General features: G+C 28.2%; 1 protein-coding gene and 1 long non-coding RNA gene across 5 annotated transcripts; one reads left to right on the plus strand and one right to left on the minus strand.

Moving 5' to 3' along the window:
* Positions 1-5,662: 5,662 nt before the first annotated feature.
* On the plus strand, positions 5,663-6,678 carry LOC128195057 (uncharacterized). The gene is made up of 2 exons (XR_008246623.1): positions 5,663-5,757; positions 6,170-6,678. It is a non-coding gene; the product is annotated as an uncharacterized LOC128195057 (long non-coding RNA).
* A 2,861-nt stretch (positions 6,679-9,539) lies between these two features.
* On the minus strand, positions 9,540-15,565 carry LOC108320795 (protein NRT1/ PTR FAMILY 7.3). Of its 4 annotated transcripts, none has more exons than XR_008246621.1 (6): positions 15,414-15,565; positions 15,023-15,137; positions 12,227-12,444; positions 11,557-12,119; positions 9,909-11,297; positions 9,540-9,796 (listed from the first exon to the last, which is right to left on the minus strand). XR_008246621.1 is itself a non-coding variant. In XM_017552339.2 (5 exons), exons 1-5 carry the CDS (start codon positions 15,438-15,440, stop codon positions 10,427-10,429), a joined length of 1,794 nt encoding a protein of 597 aa, XP_017407828.1. In that variant the 5' UTR covers positions 15,441-15,565; the 3' UTR covers positions 9,838-10,426. The 4 variants fall into 4 exon arrangements, 2 of the variants coding, with proteins under 2 accessions (XP_017407828.1, XP_017407838.1); XR_001831414.2 differs by having other exon boundaries at positions 9,540-9,836; XM_017552339.2 differs by lacking the exon at positions 9,540-9,796 and having other exon boundaries at positions 9,838-11,297.
* Positions 15,566-19,551: the final 3,986 nt, after the last annotated feature.

Here is a 19,551-nt window from a genome sequence, read left to right on the forward strand (position 1 = left end):
GTAGTGCATGTATTTGATGAAATGACTAGAGATTACAATGGTTACTTCATTTTGTTTTTGTTCAAATGTTTTACTATAAACTGTGGTATGATAACATTTTTCTTTCAAAAACTTATCCTCGTGTCTTTGTCCACTATGAACATATCATATATATATATATATATATATAACATTGAAAGGTCTGTGTTAATAGAACATTGAATTAAAATTCAATATAAGAAGGTGATTTTTTTTCAAAATCTAAATGTGTAAAACAAAATAATAATAACATCAAACGCTATTGAAAATTAATTAATAATAATAATAACAGTAACATTAATAATAATAATTAATTATTATTATTATTATAAAATAATGATAGTAATAATATGACTAAACTAATAATATTAATAACAATAACAATTACATTTTATTTTATATTAGTTTTACCCATGACAATTTTATTTATTAAAACACTTTTTCTATACATGACATCATGAAATCATTCACAAACTTGACAAATTTTTATCATAAATTCATTTATTTTAACATTTATATTCCTTAAACAAACAACCCAACATTCCTTCTCTATTCCCTCAAATCACTTTAACTCACTCTTCCTCAATTTTTTAGTTGGAAGAAAACATCTAAGAAAAGTAAATAGATGAAAATTGAAAGGATTTGAGAATAAAATTTGTCTTGCTTGTTTTAAATTTAAAGTTTTAAATGTGAAAATGAAGAGATTTTAAGATAAAACTTGTGAAAGTTTATAAATGATTTGATTAATATATAATTGATAAGAAAAAGATTTTATTAAATTAAAAATGTAAACTTATACTTTTTTATCCTTATGTTTATGTTTAATAAAAAATAAAATACATTAACTTAAAGTCAATTTTAAATAAAATCTGGATGTTTATTTTTTAAAATATTTAATAGGTGTAATTAATTTAAAATATAATTTGATTGGTCAGAAATCATTTTAATTTAATATACATGATAAATAATTAATATTATTATTTTATTATAGCTATTATTTTATATAATAGGTTAAAAAGTATGGAGTACATGCAAATGACACTCTACAGACACGTGGAAAAAGATTTAAAAATAATATTAGACTTAAAAATCACTTTATATACGCTTAAATCTTCACCTTCTCCCCTTCCATCCTCAAATCTCTGTTCTCACATCCAAGGGAATAAATTGAAGAAAACAACATTCATCTATTTTTTTTTTTTCATCTTTATTTTGTTTGTATGTCTTAAACATTCATCTATCTTTTTCTTTTTTCATCTTTGTTTATACATCTTTAAAATCAAACGCAACGCGAAAGCAGAAAATGATAAACAATATAATTATTAAACGAAAACATAGTATATAATAAAGTATTTTGAACTAGATAAGAAAGTGTTTTATAGATATTTTCAAATAAAATTATGTTAAGCATTACTATAAATTAAGCATGTCAATTATGTTGATATTTCAAAGTTTATTAATCATGTATCATATTTAATAAAATATTTTAATGATTTTTTTTAATAAATTTAATTTTTAAATATTATCCATCAAATATTGTATATTTTTTATCTTAATAAAATTTTTGCACATATTAAGAAAATATTATTTATAATATATTTTAAAATATGATTAAATATGTTTTTATATTTTAATAAATTAGAATTTATCTTTAATCAAAATTTTAATAATTTTGTTTTTCAAATTTTAAATAAATATAATTATTTTAATTTAATTACTTTAAACTTTTATATGTCACGTGTTTCATCTTATTCAATTTCAATATAAATTAGAAAATATGTTTAATATGTAAAAAAATTAAAATAATTAAATTGAAAAAATTATATTTATTTATTTTTAAAGTTTGAAAAGAAAAATATACTAAAATTAAGTATAATTACAAAATTTAATTTTGTATCAAATTATTCATTAACTACAAACATATTTATCATTTTAAATAGTTAAATTTTCATTTCAGATTTATTTTTCACATATAGAGAACATTTATATATGTATACACAAACTTTCGGATAGAATTTAAACAAATGTGTGCACCACCATGGTATAATAACGTTGAATAACATGAAATATTTAATAATCAATCTACGTCAAATGAAGAATAACTTAAAGTCACGCTCTTTGCATCATACAAGTGGATACCATTTTAAAAATACAACTTACTCAAATATTATAATTTAGGTAATTTACACCAGAATTCTTATAGATATCTACGACATTTTTAATTTAATATAATTCTATAATGTAATAATTGTAATGGCTAAATAAGATACTCAAATACTACAAACTTTTAACAATAAGATATTAACATGTATATGTGGCCGCCGCGTCACTTCAAATATGTTATTTTCCATGTATATCATTTCATTTAATATAAAGATGACACATAGAGTATTCAATTAAATGATAATGACTTTATATTACCCAAGAACACATAAATAAAAAAAAATTGGCTTTTTAAATGTTCTAAGTAACATTATCACCATTATAAATGTACATGTGATGTGATGTTGGACAAATAGATTGCATAATATAGTTTTACTGAGAAAAAATAGCTCTGTAATTAAAATTATTTCTCTATAATTATCACATCATATATTTTTTCTTTTTCTAAATGTTTAAGAGGTTTTCATGATCTATGCATGGATCTAGCATCTTTTATTTTATTTTTATAACTTAATGTAAAAGTATTTAAATGGTATTTTAAATTTATAATGAACAATTTAACTTGATATGTGTGTGTGGGTGTGTGTGCGTGTGTGAATATCAGTCTTAAAACTCTTTATTAATCAATACATTCTCATTAAGCTTTGAATGTATTACTTCGATAGAAAAAATCTTTCTTTTGAATGACATGACAATATGACAATTTCATAACATTAGCTTTATATTTAAGAAGACTGTCTTAGTGACGTTCCACTATTCTACATAGTATGCTTGATCAAATGTATAAACTATATTGATCATCAAATCATTTTGATATGTGATGAATTAATCTTTAATTTTTGAAATTAAATAATAATTATTGATATGATTTTTGTAAAGAATAGTCATTGAAAAATAATTCTATATTGTATAAATATAAAAGGATGATTTAATTATAATATCTATAAATGATATATAATATATAGATGATATGTCCAAACTTTGATTAATGATCTAAATTATATAAATAAAACATATTACAAAGTTACAAATTAACTAAAATTTTTGTTCAGTTTATAAAATCTCTGTACTTTTTGTTTAAAGTGATTAAAGTCGTTGTCAATAATACTGTAATTATCAAAATGATTTGGATGATGAAAAATCACAGTAAATTTGAAGTTTTGTTGATGACATACCCCATAGCTATGGTCAAACATCTAAAAAAATAGTTGAAGTCATCCATGAAGATAATATAAACTTTACCTTTTGGGTCACCTTTGGAGTCATAATAGAACATAACTTGTAGTAGTATAGACTTCTTTAGGCCATGTATTTTGATCAAGTAGTGTAGGTTTATTTGGGTCATGTATTTCAGCCAAGTAAGTAAGTTTGTTTAAGGTTTATATAAGGTCTAATTAGTATAGGATTTTTGCTTAAGCTAGACATTTAAATCATGTGAAAAGTATATATCATGTGTGGTGCTTCCATTGGACATTATTTAACTTTAGTAGTGGTCACATGACATTAGGAATGAAGATAATTATGCTTTATGAGAAGTCGCATGTCATTCTCTCATTCGAGAAAATTTGGAACACTTGTCCGTCCACCCCTTAGAGGACCACCTTTTTACCAATGAGTGTGAGGGAGGGAAATCATGCTTTTAGGACTGCTATCATTAGTTATTTTGTCTTTAGCTATTTTTCAAATTAAGGAAGTTATCTGTATGGTTTAGAATAAATATAATAAGCACATGAGTAATATTTTATCTAATTTATTGATGTTGAAATTTTATAATATTCAAATTAAGAGGATAAAGTGATTTCATTTACGAATGTTATATGACAAATTTTATATACTAATTGGTTTAAGGTGTACAATTAGAAATTGTCCTGATTTAGCCACATGATATTTTTAGAAAAAAATTGAATTAAATACATAAATAATTTTAACTTTTTTTTTTATGTTTGTAAACTTTTATTTTTGTTGAGTTTATATAAATTATTTATGTTTTGAAGTGTAAACTTTTGTTTATGTTGACTTTATATAGACCATTTATGTATTTATGTTTTAGCGTATACTTAGGGAAATAATTTTAAAATATTTTAATTAAAGAGTAATTATACTTTTGTGATGATTCATTAGATTAATAAGTATTTTTTATTAATAGAATATAACTTAAATAATTTAATGTTTTAGCTTTATGCATTTGTTTTAATTTTTTTATAATAAATATAATTTTTCTATGTTTTTATGAACTATTATTTTTTATTATGAATTTAGTGTTCGAAAAAAAATCATATCGGTTTAGTGAAAAAAAAAATGTTTCAACACGATACAAAATTAATATCATACTTTTTACAACCGAAAAAAGTAAAATTAACTGATAAAGTTAGGCTTTCCAGTTTTCTATTAAAATAATTTAGTAGAAGAATAAAATATTTATAGAGTACAATGTTTTAGGGTACTAAATACAAACCAAAGACCATGTAATTTCAATTTTATATTTTTGAAAAACTAAAAAATCTCTCATATGAAACATGCTTTTAAAACTTGTAGTCTAAATGGAATTACACTAATGGATTGGCCCAAATTTTTTAGAAAATACTAGTATTTTTTTTAGAAGCTGAAAATAATATTATTTTATTAAAAAATATACGTATGGTATAATTTATACCAAATCAGGCTTCATCTAAAATTACAATTAATTTCATTTATTTGATTTAACTTTTCAAAAACAAGTATTTTATTTTGTTTATGAATTTAAAAATATTTTTTATATTTTTATTTTATTTTAAATTGGGCTAAAATACTTGTTGGCCCACTATGTAAGGTTAGAAAACTGATTCTTCTAACTTATGACTAACTTTTACTCGTCACACAAGGAGAAAGAAACAAAATTGTCTATTAATAAAGAAAATTATTTTTCATAATATTTTTAATATCTACATTTAGTTATCAGTTTTACCTTTTTAAATATTAAATATTTTAAAATTTAGATTTTATATTTATTTCTCTAAAATTTAATTAATTATCGAAATAAAAATGATATTTAATAAAAATATATTTATAATAGAATTATAAAAACTATTTATTTTATGCTTATTTTTAATAATTATAATAAAAATTATTTTATTTTATTTATACTTATATGTAAGGAAGATTGTTTTTGTGTCCAAATTGATTTCCAACTTTATTTTTTAAATACAAGTTTTTTAAATTTAAATAATTATTTTATTAATTTTACTTTTATAATGATAGCTGTTTAAATTTAATTATTTTTTATTTGATTTTTTTAATTTTAACTATTTTATTATTTTTTATTGTAAAAAAAAAACAAAACACAAAACGCACGTCTCTTGGGTAGTTATAACAAAGAAGAACAAAATACACATAAAGGTTTTCACTAGTATTACTAGTTAACTAATAAATATTTTATTTTGACAAATTCTACAAATAGAAAACATTTTAAAATATCATATAAATATTGCTTTTCCCTGTTTTCCGAAACCCTTCTCTGTTTCTCTCTTCCACTTCCTTCCCCTTAATCTAGTAGCTATCTCCATTCTTTGGTTGTTATATTCTTTCGTTGAATTGGAGGTAATCTACAATTTCGTCTTTTATTTCGCTATCAGAGAATTCCATTCTCTCTCTCTCAACTTCTTCTCATAAACAATGTTAAAACCTTGACTCATAGATTCATCTGTGTATTTTTCAAAATCAACCATCTTTTGGTTTGGAAGATTCTGGTGATAACTCTTCTGATAGGATGGTTGCAATCAGAAAGTTCTTCTCATTGTCTTCAATTCCTCTATTATAACATGTACTTCATTATGTTCCCATGATTTATCGCGCTCAATTTTTCGAAAAAACTTGGCTAGAAACATAAAAGGTGAATGAAATAGAAACACTGCACATTTCGGTTTATTACTACTTCAATTTCGCAATATTTGACTCCGTACTTAGTGCGCCTCCAAACAAATTTGTAACTTGGGGTTAAAACAAATTTCAGGCTACTCGATTCCGGCCTCGATACCACCTCCAAATCTGTACTCGAAACAGAATACAGATGGAAGTTTCATCGCACTCACTTTGTCAGGGTATAGGAGGATGATTCAGAAATCGTATTGGTAGATGGTTGTGTGACTTTTCTAGATCTCTGCACGGACGTTGCGCCCTGAAACACGATCTTTGTATGGGATAGGATCTTGGTTATAAAAAGATAATTTCTGAGAGCGACTTTATGGAAATGATTAATATTTTTTATATTGCTGATGTGAGCGTACATGCCAATGTGACCTTAATTTTGGAGACAAAGGGGTTGTTGAGTTGACATTGGCAAATGTTGCTGGAATTTATCATAGAGAAGTAAACGTGGCTAGATTTACTGGCAAAAAGGGCACCCCGAAACAGAATTACGTTCAAAACCTGGCTTAAACCACCAGATGATCTTTTCTCTGCTCTAGGACACAGTTTTGGCTTAGCTTCTGTTAGTTTTCTTTTATTTTCTTATGTACAAAAAGAATGCGTGCCTCCTTAACTTTCATATATTAATATCTCTTAACTTCCTATATGACATTCCATTTCTATTTAGGGTATCATGGCTCCCTTAAGTGTATTTTTTTAAATTTGCTGGTTATGTTTGGTTTTGATTGTGAAGATTGGTTCAGTAAAATCTTGACAAGGTTCCTAGACCATCTAATTGTACTAGATTATCTAAACTAGATTATCTAATTGTACCATATCATCCAGTAGAAGATGTTTACCTTTTAGTATCAGTGTTGATATTCTCAATAGAAAGTCTAGTCTTTTGGTGTCTACTGAGGTTAGTACCCTTTGGAGAAGCCACCTTACCAACGTTCCATTGCAATAGGAGGATTTACTATTCATGTGTCTTCTCCATTAGTTTAGATACATTTCACGGTAGTTAGTTATGGTTGTTATGTTGTATATATAGGAAACCTACATCATTGACTATTGTTAATTGAAAGTTGTTGTTCACCTATGATAACAAAAATTGTGAGAGTTGAGCAAGAATTCATTTAGGTAGAAACTTCGAGTTGTAATATCTGTTCATAGTAAATTCTATCATAGATGCAGTTGAAGTTTGTTAATACTTCAATTGAACCATATTATTTTTGTATGTGATTCTATCTTGTTCTCTCCTATTTATCTTCTACCTATTTTGTTTGCGGGATTCTTTGTTGTCAAATTGTCGTTGGTGTGGTAGATGCTTCGGCATAGAATTTGATTTAATCAATTCCACAACAAATCAGTGGTGAATCTTGATTCTAGGTTGATCAATTATAAATGAATTTTCAAACTTAAAGATGGTAATCCAAGAACTAATCAATGAAAATTCAAGGTGAGATCAGTGGCTAGAGGCTTTACTTAGAGAGAAGTTGATTATAATGACGTTTCCTCTCCTATAGTAAAGCACAAATCCATATAGATGTTGTTAGCTATGGTTGTTGAGCTTACCCTTAAGCTGGAACAGATAGTTGTTAAAACTGCATTTGATTTAGAAGAAATCATCTACATATAGCAACCAAAAGGATCTTAGGTAAGAAATAAGGAGAATTATGTTTATAAACTAAACAAATCCTTGTATGGTTTGAAATAATCCCCAAGGCAATGGAACAAGCAATTTGGCTAGTCCTTTGCAAGTATTGAATTTAAACAGAGCAAGTGTGATACTTGTGTCTACTTCAAGTTTCTAGTAGAAGACCACTACATAGTATTGTTGTATGTTGATGACATTTTGATAACAAGAAATAGTAAGTATGAGTTTGAAAAGGCAAGGTTGAGCTAAATAACAAATTTGATATGAAGGATCTTGGAGTTGCTAAGAAGATTATGGGGATTGAGATCATTAGATGCATTTTGAAGCGTCTATATGTGTCTCAAGGAGCCTACCTTAGAAAAATCCTTTTGGAATGACAAGCTTGAAACCTGTTTTCACACCTCTTGCTTCTCATTATAAGTTGAGTGATGAGTATCTCCTATGACAATGGAGGAACAAAGTTATATGGATGATATTCCATATGCAAACATCATTGGTTATTGATTATGCGGTAATCTTGCATGCCCGACATAGCTTATGTTGAGAGTGTTGTTAGTAGGTTCTTGTTAAATGGTAGTGAGGCTCACTCTTAAGCTCTTAGGTGGATTTTTCATTATTTGAAGAGACTGCTTGGAAGAGTTTTAGTTTTTCATGGAGCTAGACGATATGCGAGGGATGGTCCCGTAGAATGTTATGTTGACTTGGACTACTTTATGTGCTTGGACACCTAAAAGTTTCTCATAGGTTGTGTTTAGTATGTATGGTACTGCAATAAGCTAGAAGGTCAATCTAGAAAAGGTAGTGACTTTGTCAACCACTTAAACAAAGTACATTACCATGACAAAAGCAAGTGAAGGAAGTGTGATGGCTACAAGGTCTATCTAGAGAGCTGAATGTGCAAGACATGTTGTTAATGTCTATTGTGATAACAACAATGCTACAAAGCTACATTTCATAAGATTGGAGATTGCTCGAGGATATGTGAAGGTGATGAATGTATCACAGATTATAATCCCTCTAATATGATTACGAAGCTTCTATCAGGAAGAAAGTTCTTGCATTGCTTGGATTTGATCAAACTAATGGTTGATTAAGCCTGTAAAGGGCTCACTGGTAGCTAGTGATTTTTAGTGAGAAGATTTATGCTATACCAAGTTGGAGATTTGTGAAGATTGTTTCGTTACAATTTTGGCGCGGTTCCTAAGCTGTGTAACTGCATTAGACTGTCTAGTAGATGTATATCTTCTAGTATCAATATGGATAGTCTTAGTGGAATGTTTAGTCTCTTAATGTCTAGAGATTAGTACTATTCGGAGAAACCGCCTAAATGACGTCTTCTTGATTAGTTTAGACGTGTTTCATGATAATTAGATATGGGTTATGTTGTATATATAACAACACATATCATAAATTACTATTAATTGAGAGTTATGGTTCAAGTAGAGCAAGAGTTATCTGAGAGAGAAACTTCAAATTGTGATATCTGTTCATAGTGGATTTTATCTTGGGTGTAGATTGAAGTTCGATATTGCTTCTATTGAATCTTATTATTTTTGTGCGATTCTTTCTTGTTCTTCTTTGTATATCTTCTACTTGTTTTGTTTGTGATTTCTCTCTATTATCGAATTATCGTTTTTGTGGTAGATACTTCTACCGTTAATTTGATTTTAGGTATTCCACAAAATGTTTGTAAGTTGCAGCATGCAATATATGTCGTTGGTTGGTTTAGATGTATTCAAGGAGTCATATACTTTTGTTTGAGAGTGAGTCATGAGACGATGGTAAAGTTTGTGTCTTCATGACCAGATGATTATGTATCTAAATCTAGAAACAATATTTTTACATATTAAAGTGAAAGATTACATGTAATGACTCTCTCCTATATCTTTACACCAGACTCTTGATTTTTTTAATAGGAATGATTGTTTATAAGTTATTCTGTCTATGCCATGCAGTCACTCATCTAAATTAGGATGTATAAGAAATCCCTTCGTTTTTTACTTACGGGATTGCCCATGATTGCAACGTTTGTCCTGTTCCACCTTTAAGCATGAATGCTAAAAACATGTCTTAGTGCTGGGAGGAGAGACATACAGTAGGTAGGATCTGTAAATAGCTGGTAATAGAAGAATAATATTTCAACCCTGGAAATTAAAATGATATATTCAGTGTTAACAATGGAACTTACAAAGACTCAAAGAAAGGAGACTTAGAGTGACCCTGAAACTGTCATTGTCTCTTCAAAAACTCTAGTTTTACACAACCTGCATAAAAAACATAAACTGAAAATATAGGACTTTGTTTGGTTTGTGAAAAGATTATTGTTTTCATGTTCAGTTTCATAAATATTTACAAAAATGATACCTTATTTCCACTTTATTTAGATTTCAAAATTTTGTACAAGAGCTGGTTGCCATACAAAATTTTGAAAGCAAGGATACAAATGGAGAGAAGGTAACATCTAAGTAATTATTTGCATAAACAAATATGAAAACAAAAAGGTTTTCTCAAACCAAACAAACCGTTAGCTGAAACGAAAACAATGACTAGTTATAAGAGACTCGGGTAAAAGGGCTTCTCTAACCGAAGCCAGCCACTTTTTCTTCCGAGAGCAACTATAGCTCAAGTTAATTTGACTAGTTGATCCCTTCTTTCTCTTATTTATATATGCTGTTATCGTAGCCTTTGTTGGTTGTTCATCGCAAATTATACTTTATAGCTACCAGGCATATCATGCTCTTCGTATTTCCCTTCCAGCTGTATACTCTTGAACCACTTTGCACATACAATATAAACGATCAAGTCTATTGATGTCAAGGCAGCTAAGAGGAAGTAAAACCTATCTAGGTGACCTCTGTTTAAGTTTCCAGGGATCCACCCTGGCATGTGATCCTCGGTGGAGATCTTCATAACGATACTAACAATTAAGCTACTTACATAGTTCCCAAGAGAGATGGACGTCATGCAAAGGGCACTTCCAAAGCTTTTTAAACCATCTGGTGTTTGAGCATTGAAGAACTCTAGCTGGCCTACATACATAAAAACTTCAGAAGCTCCGATAAGTGCATATTGAGGAATTTGCCAAAAGATGCTTAGAGAGCTTGTCCCACTGCAGTGGGGGCATCCTGATTTTGCATATTTAAGCCTGTAGCATTCAACTATTCCAGCTGAAACCATTGCCATTACAGCTATAACAAGCCCAATTCCCATTCTCTGAAGCTCAGTAAGACCCTTGGAACTTGTCTTTTTAAGTCGTCCCACTAGTGGATCAATCACTCTACGGTAGAAGAAAATGAAGATAGCTACGCTGAGGATGTCAAAGCTAGACATGCTTGCAGGTGGTATTCTAAAATGGGAAATTGTAGTTTTCATGGCAGCTCCTTGTTCTACAAAAAGAGAAGCCATTTGTGTGAAAACCACTGAGTAGATTATGGTGCAGAGCCAAATTGGAAGAAGTCTTAGTATACACTTCACTTCTTCAACTTGAGTTATAGGACAGAGACGCCAGGGGTTATAAAGGCCTCTTTTTTGGTCTTCTAGATCTCTGGTAGATATAAATGCTGCTCTGTCCAGAAACCTGCAAAGCAGATGACAAATGTCAAATTGATCAAATTTTTATAGCTTGGTAGAAGAAGAATGACACCAATTATTCAGAAAGTGTTTGGTGTTTATTTTTAAGTTGTGCCATGGTCTAAGCAAAATGATTAATTGATGACATCAATACAGTAAAAGCATTCCATGCAACATCTGGTCTATAAGCAAAAGGTATTAACATGAATTATATTCAGAAGTATTTAAATATGTGGTTTCATCTGGAAATAGCTTCTAATACTTACTTGAATCCGTCGGTGTGAAGAATCTTTCGGTTGCCATTAGTGGGAGATTCATTTTCATCCATGACATATAGATCCTCTTCATTTGATGTCGTATGAGCTCCCCATTTCCTTAATGCAGCAACAAGGACTTGGCCGAACCTTGAAAGAGGATTGCCACTGGGTTTGAAGTGTCTATATCTTGGGGTCCCAAGAAGAAATAAAACAAGGGCAGCAAAAGCAGAACCCGCAGACGCCCAGAACCCAAGTGCCCACAATCCTTCATCTTCAAAGTATCCTAGAATTGTGTTTGAGAAGAGTGAACCAAGGTTCAAAGCCAAGTAGAAGTAGCTAAAGAAGGCAACCTTTGAATAACCCTCCTTTGAGTGCTCCTCGTCAAACTGGTCAGCTCCAAATGTGGCAATATTTGGCTGATACCCTCCATTCCCCAAAGCAATGAGATATATCGAGAGGTAGAACATCCCCATCTCCAAGCTTGAATGTTTCCCACATGAAATAGTTTCATTTCCACAACCTTTCGGCCTAATCAAGGAGAGGTACGATGAAAGGGACAAGGACACCAAGCCCTGTTATTTCAAACCAGAATATTAGTTAATTACCCGAGGAATGCATTATCTTGAAATTAAAGAGGGAGAATAAGGAAATGAAATGAAATCAAGAGGATATTACTTACTATCACAAAAATGACCTGAAAGACGGCACAAGTTTTGTATCTTCCCCAGTAAGAGTCACTTAGGAAGGCACCCACAAGAGAGAAGATGTATACTGTGCCAGTCCACTTGCTAACACTGTTTGCAGCATCAGCATTGTTCTGCCCCATCACTCTTGTCAGGAATAACACTAGGTTCACTCCTACTCCAAAGAATGCTAAGGTTGCCAGACCTTGGTTCACTGATTGATACCATCAAGAAAATAAACAGTGTCAAAATAGTGTTCATTAGTATTGTAAATAGTGATATTTGAATACACACTCACATGCATCCTTGCTTAAGTAGACTAAAGATGTAAGTAGTTTGCGTTATCCCAGTAGTTCTATTAGTCTTTAATTACGTATTTTGCAGATATACTTTCAAATTGTTTCAAATTCAGCTAAGAAACATGCAAATTTTATTCTCAGTTAATTGTTTAACTCATATCTATCTAACGTGGTATAAAGGTATGTGCAGAGGGGAGAAATATAGATGTGTTAACATGCATGGATAAATCAATCAGGGTTACCATAACTTGCAAAGAGTGTTGGATCATGTCACTTGACAATATACCGAAGACCGATTATAATAATAAGAATGACAGGTCCATAGTTCACTGTGAATGGTGCATTCCCACTAACAAGCATTATGAGCCACCAAAATAAATATGCACACATGATACTTAATAATATAATTTTAGGTATTCCAGGTTTTGCTTTTGGAAAGCACACGCTTTTAGTCATGTAATGATAATGGTTTCACACACAGAAATAACACTTCGAATTTTCTGCTTTAAGTAAATCCTTTTTTTCTAGTATTGTTAATTAAATTATACAGTCTGGCATTAATTCTGTAATGAGAGAAGTGTATAAAAAAACTTGGCTACATCAAGTGTTTTGGTTTTGTGATTTTGCCATTTGTTTTCTAAAATTTTAATTTTAGAAGAAAAATATATTGTACTGATAAAATTTATTGAAGACTGATTGGTCGATCCTCTTCGAAAAAAATGTATTTCTGATTGCGACTCATATTTCACTAGTAGTAGGATGGTGACTTCTCTTTCTTGCATTCCACACACAAACAAAAATCTCAATTTGCATGATTGAAGAATCAGGAATTATCTAAAGCCAACCAAAACAAAAAATAATATTCATAAAAGGGTATATTCTGTATAGTTTAAAATTGAAATTATTTATTTATTATGAAGTATCTTTTCTGTTCTCAACTAAATATTTGTAAATTAATTAAAATTCGTTTTTGTTGGATTCCTTACTATACCATCCCTATAAAAACAAAAACAAAAAAGCAAAAGATATATTATCTCAGCATGTGTGTACTTTTGCATCTAAAAAACAATCACATAATTCTGTATATGTACATGCACGTTACTTATTTGCTCACTTCTCTGCACACACGAAAAAGTCTCAGAACTAACTTTACAATTCCAATATTACTTGGCTGCTTCTGACCTACCAATTTCCCTTCACCTTTAATGGTGTGCTTATGTTATATTTGGAACAAACTTCTGAACAAGTCACCGAGCATTGATCAATTATTCTTCCCTCTTACTGTTGTACTATCTATATCAATCATCTAAAAAATAATTGCTAAAAAATCAATAAGTGAAGTATTGTTATCATAAAATATTTATATTGATAATATCAAATATTATACTTTCTACCTGCTGTACTATTAATTATCATTCAAGTGTAAATATCAAAATTAATTCAAAATACTTGAAACGATATTAATTAAAATATAATAAGCAAAAATTAATTAAAAAAAAATATAAACATACCAGCAAGTTCTCTTATAGGAAGTAATGTTAACACATCTTCTAACACTCTTTTTAATTCAGACCATTACGTGTTAAAATTATTAAAGTTATAAAAGTAAAAGAAGAACTTATTGAATGAGAAAGAGAACCTTATAGTGAGTAAAAGAAATATATTAAAAAGTATGATGATAATATATTTGTCAATGAATTAAGTCTGTATACACCTAATGTATAGTTAACATTGCTTACACACATTGGTTGGTTCATGGTCACACATCCATTGTTAAGGACACGTGGCAACGACCCACGTCATGCAAGATCCTAAAACTGGTAACGTGTCAGGAACGTATTCCCTTAAAATGCATGCTAATTTCTTCACTCTCCCTCTCCTTTTTCAATTATTGTGTTCTTTCATCAGTATTTAGAACCTCTCTCTCAGGCAACTGGATCAAGAAAGAGTATCACTAATCCAACAAGATATATAGTGAGGTGGAGTAGAATTTTCAGCCAGGAATTTAAAACCTTTGATTTTTGTAAATTGAATGGAGCACGAGGTTCCTGCATTTAAGATGTGTCGTTTTCTACTGATGACACTGATATAAGATGACGAAGAAAAGCCTTGTTTGTTTCTGAACCGTCCTAAAGCCAAATTCTAAAGTTCTTTCACTGATAAGCTATCTAAAATACACACATTTATTCATCAAATTTTATGCTAGCTGGACAAGGTTCTTCAAACTTCTACGGCTCCAACTTGTGCCACGAGTCACCCCTATCATCAGCTGCCACTACACTTCACGTATCTATCACAGATACTACACTTCACGTATCTTTCTCTCTCTCTCACACAATTCATGATGTTGTAATAAGCTCAAATCAATAACACTTTTGTTCATTCATAAGATTTAAATCATTTGATGCATTACAGAACCATGTAACAAAAAGAAAAAACCATGAAACGTAATGAAAAATGAATTGTCCTGATATATTTATACTTGGAACTTACAGAGCACTATGGTTCCAGCAACCCATCTCCCAGATTTGGCTCTGATTGCAGGACGACCATGCCAGTCAACACTTCCATCAAGAGTTAACTCTTCTGTGCCATCTTTGAACTTTACCTGCAGATTGATTTCAACATTTAAAAGAAATGACACATTTTCCATAGATATGTTAACAAAATCATGAAACGCACGGTAGAGAATGCATGCATGCAGTTAGCTGCATATCAAGGGAGTATATATAGAAAAAAAGAAGGGAAAAGGGTAAGCTGATATATAAGGAAGAATTTGAAGTTTGTTGAGTATGCATATGATTAAGTACATATATATATATATATATATATATATATATATATATATATATATTTATATGTATATATATACATATATAGATACCTCTTTGGAGAGTTCTAAGCAGGCCATTGGTGATGTGAAAGTGATAAAGTTACAGAGAAAGTTGTGCTAAATTCTCAACCTGCTAAGGAATGCAGGTGAGAGAGGTGAAGCAGAGGAAGGTGTTAATATGAGTGAAGGCTTTTAGAAGAAGAATGAAATTTTCAGATGATGCAGAGAGGTTCGGTGTATCCAATAAATAGGAGAAGCAAAGGTCGCTTCAACGGTCCAGATTTCAGAGTACAGAAGTGGGGATATCCCACGTGTCATCGTCTATAACTTTATAAAAAAATATATAAAATACACTCACTTTATTTCATAAATTATATGAATACTTTATGTACAATAATTGTCACACTAATATATATATATATATATATATATATATATATATATATATATATTAATAACCAATGAGAACAAAAATAATATATATATATAACATTTTTTATTGAAAGAATTCGGGATGTGAGTTTTAAGATTTTACTGAGATAATATTTCAGACTACAGAACTCAAAGAATCTAATAAATAATACTTACAAATTATTCATCAATGTATAAATGACTTGGAGGTTCTTATTGGATATGCATCAGTCTCTTATCATATGAAGCTGTTGGTTATAACTTTATAATAGTTTTTATTTTCTCTTTTCTCTAGTTGTTTGATGTAATAATACATGCACTCCAGACATCCACATATTATTTTCTTTTTAATTTTTTGCACTGAAATGATAAGAATAAATAATCAACAAACTCATTACTCTGTAATTGAATCTTTAAGAGAGAAAAAAGCTGATTTAATATCTTAGATGATGTAAAAAATATAAATTGATTGCTTAATCTTATGTTATAATATTACAAATTACTAATTAAATCTTATGACAGTCAAAACTCTTACATACTTAAACTAAGATAAAAAAAATTATTTAAAAAAAAAGAAATTTAGAATTTCTCATATTTTACTTACTTAATTAACCATTCAACTAATTGTTAATAAAGAGCATAATTGTTTAATTTTTTTTCCGAACATTTAAGAAAATAAATATGTATTAAAATATTAGGTGGTTATTTTTTGTTATAAGTAAAATTTGACTAAAATTAAAATAATTACACTTATACCAAATCAAAATCAAAATACAATGCATATATATGAAATGGCAGCTACCAATAAATGCAAAGAATTTCTTTTGGACTGAAATATACGGCAAGTCGATATCATATTTAGCACCACATAATTTATTTTCTTATTTTTCTTTGATTTTTGTTATATCTTTATTTTCTCCTTTTTGCCTTCAAATGTATAGATATATTTTAAGTAATTCATTAGAATATTGGTATTTTTATTGCTGTTAAAATATTTATTAATAGCTAGTCTTTTACTAAAGTATTTCCGCCTCTAATAAACTGTTAAGTGGAAACTTATGAGTATTGGGTAATATATCAAAAAACTCTTGTTTTTAAAATGATAAATTACTCAATTGTTTTTATACTTTCAATTTTATAGTTCAAAAATCGTTTGATTTTTTTTTTTACTTTTCAACAAAGTAAAATAAATCCTTATTTATTGTGTTTGTTTTCCATTAAGAGAGAAACTCTAAAAATACATAAAAAGGGATTGAAACCTTTAACTTTGTTTAAAAATATAGGTATAGATATCATTTTATATCATATATATATATATATATATATATATATATATATATATATATATATATATATATATATATATATTATTTCCATCTATTAAAATCAAATATAGAACATTATCCAGAACAAGATTATAAAATTCAACTATTAGTAACGTCTAACCTAATGAAAATAAACGCCAAATTTAAATAATTAATGAATGTTATGACCAAGCATTATTCCCTCGTGTGGTCAATTATCAGTAGTTATTGTTTGACGTTTAAGGTTCTTAATTGGCCCTGTTTATTTTAAGGTTAGACATGATTCATTACTTTTAGAATTTGATAGTGAACTAGGATAAGTTTTAGACTAATTTCAACCATATAATTAATTATATTAAAACACACATTTTTATAAGAAGAATGTGATAATTAATTTTCCATTTGTAAATAGAGGTTGGATGGGACGAAACTTTTCAATCAATCTGATCCTTCTCTGATTCAAATTGAATTGGATTAAAAAAATTATAAATTTTAGTAAATGTTGAAATTCAATCTATAGTTAGTCGGACTATTTACCAATGATAAAAAAAAGTTGTAAGAAAACCTTGATTTAGTCTAACAATAGTCAAATACAATTAACAAAAAATGAGATGAAAAGAATATGCATGACCCACAAATTTCCTTTTTTCCCTCTTCAATTCTCCTTCTACTTTCTATATTTTATTTAGCTGTTATTTAAAATTACCATTTAATATTTGTGTTTAGTATGCATATAATAATATTAATATTTATAATTATCATTGATCACATATATTACATTATATATATATATATATATATATATATATATATATTAACATATACTGTAATCACTATATGCATATTAATAAAATACTTTTTTGTCTAATTATTTTAGAAATATGAAATTTAGTTTCAGTTTTCATATTAGAAAAAAGTAGATTAAAGAAAAAAATAAATAAAACTAAGAAGTTGCAACTTTTTTAAAATCGAATAATTCAACCTATTTAATCAAACTCATAGTAAATCAAGTTAAACTCATTTTTATTTTCACTTACTTATAAAAATGAACTAAATTGAATTAATCTATCAAATAATCAACTCACGAGGGATTAATAACATGTTTTGATAACTCTAACTAAAATAAGCGTAATTTAAATAATTTTTCATTGAATATAAACATTTATTTCGTTAGTTAATGTCGTGTCAAATGTTCTTCTAATCATGTGTCAAAACAGGTTCCAGATTAATGACTTTTATAAGTACCGTATTAATAAAAACTCTACCGGTGTTATAATTACAAATTATACGTTAATTTAAAATTAGTAAACTAAACAGTAGTAGTCATTGTATTACAAATAAAATTATTACAACAAGTAAATTAAATATGTGGTTTAATATACAATGGAAAGATTTAGAAATTTACATTTTAGAAATAATAGTAATTTAAAAATAGTGAGAATTTTAAGGAAAAATTCTTTGTAGTGATATGATTGTATATACATTGACATTAGGAGTTGAGTAAAGAGGTATCATTATATATTATCAACCATTTAACTCATAAAAAGAAATGAGACACTAAAGAGAATGACACCAAGACCTAGCCATTTTACTGGTTTGATCCTAGGTAAAAAGAGACGTAGTAGGGTGTCTTTAATCATGATTCTTAAAAATATAAATACAACTACAAATGTATGCTTACAGTGAAACTTAATGTCAAATGCATGTATCTCAATAATTGAGTCTAGTGTCAATTGATTATATGTATTTATGAATTATTGTATTTCACAAATGTTTAGTTTATATAATAATTTTTTTACACATTAGCTTACCCTCTTGTTTTCTTGTGATGTTTCCTATGTATTGGTTCCTTTCTTTTGCTATGACCACTTTATTAGTGTGAGTAGAAAATTGATAGATGTTGAAGTATTTTTTTGGTGGAAGTGATTTTGTAGAGTATTCTACATGGTCCTTTAGTAATTTCCTTTAGTTGGTTTAGATATGTTTTATTAATATAATTATTTTGTTTGTAATAACTCTATTAATATTATATGTTTATAGTTTGAGATAATTTCTTTGGTTTTATCAATCTTATAACATCTAGTTATAAACTCTAAAATTGGAATGTTACATAGTCATATCTTTCCTTTTTTTTTTCTTTTCTTATTTTCTTTCTTTGTTTTTTTTTTCATCTTTTGTTTTCTTTCTTTATATTTTCTTCAGAATACTTTTGTTTTCTTTTTCTTTCTTTAACAAATCCCATCAAAGAGCAAATGATGTTCTCTAAATTATTTCGCTCAACAATATTAATGAATTTGTCCAAAAATTTCGATCCCCAGAGTAATAAACACATTTATAATATAAATTTGTTAAATTTTTCTTTTTGGTTATATTTAAAATGTACATTTATTTATATATATATATATATATTTTTTTTTTTTCTTATAAAAAAACTAAAAGTAGTTAGCGTGACCTCAAATTTAGTTAAACCAGCT

This window comes from Vigna angularis, chromosome 1 (assembly GCF_016808095.1).
Source record: "Vigna angularis cultivar LongXiaoDou No.4 chromosome 1, ASM1680809v1, whole genome shotgun sequence".
In the NCBI taxonomy this organism is placed as follows: domain Eukaryota; kingdom Viridiplantae; phylum Streptophyta; class Magnoliopsida; order Fabales; family Fabaceae; genus Vigna; species Vigna angularis.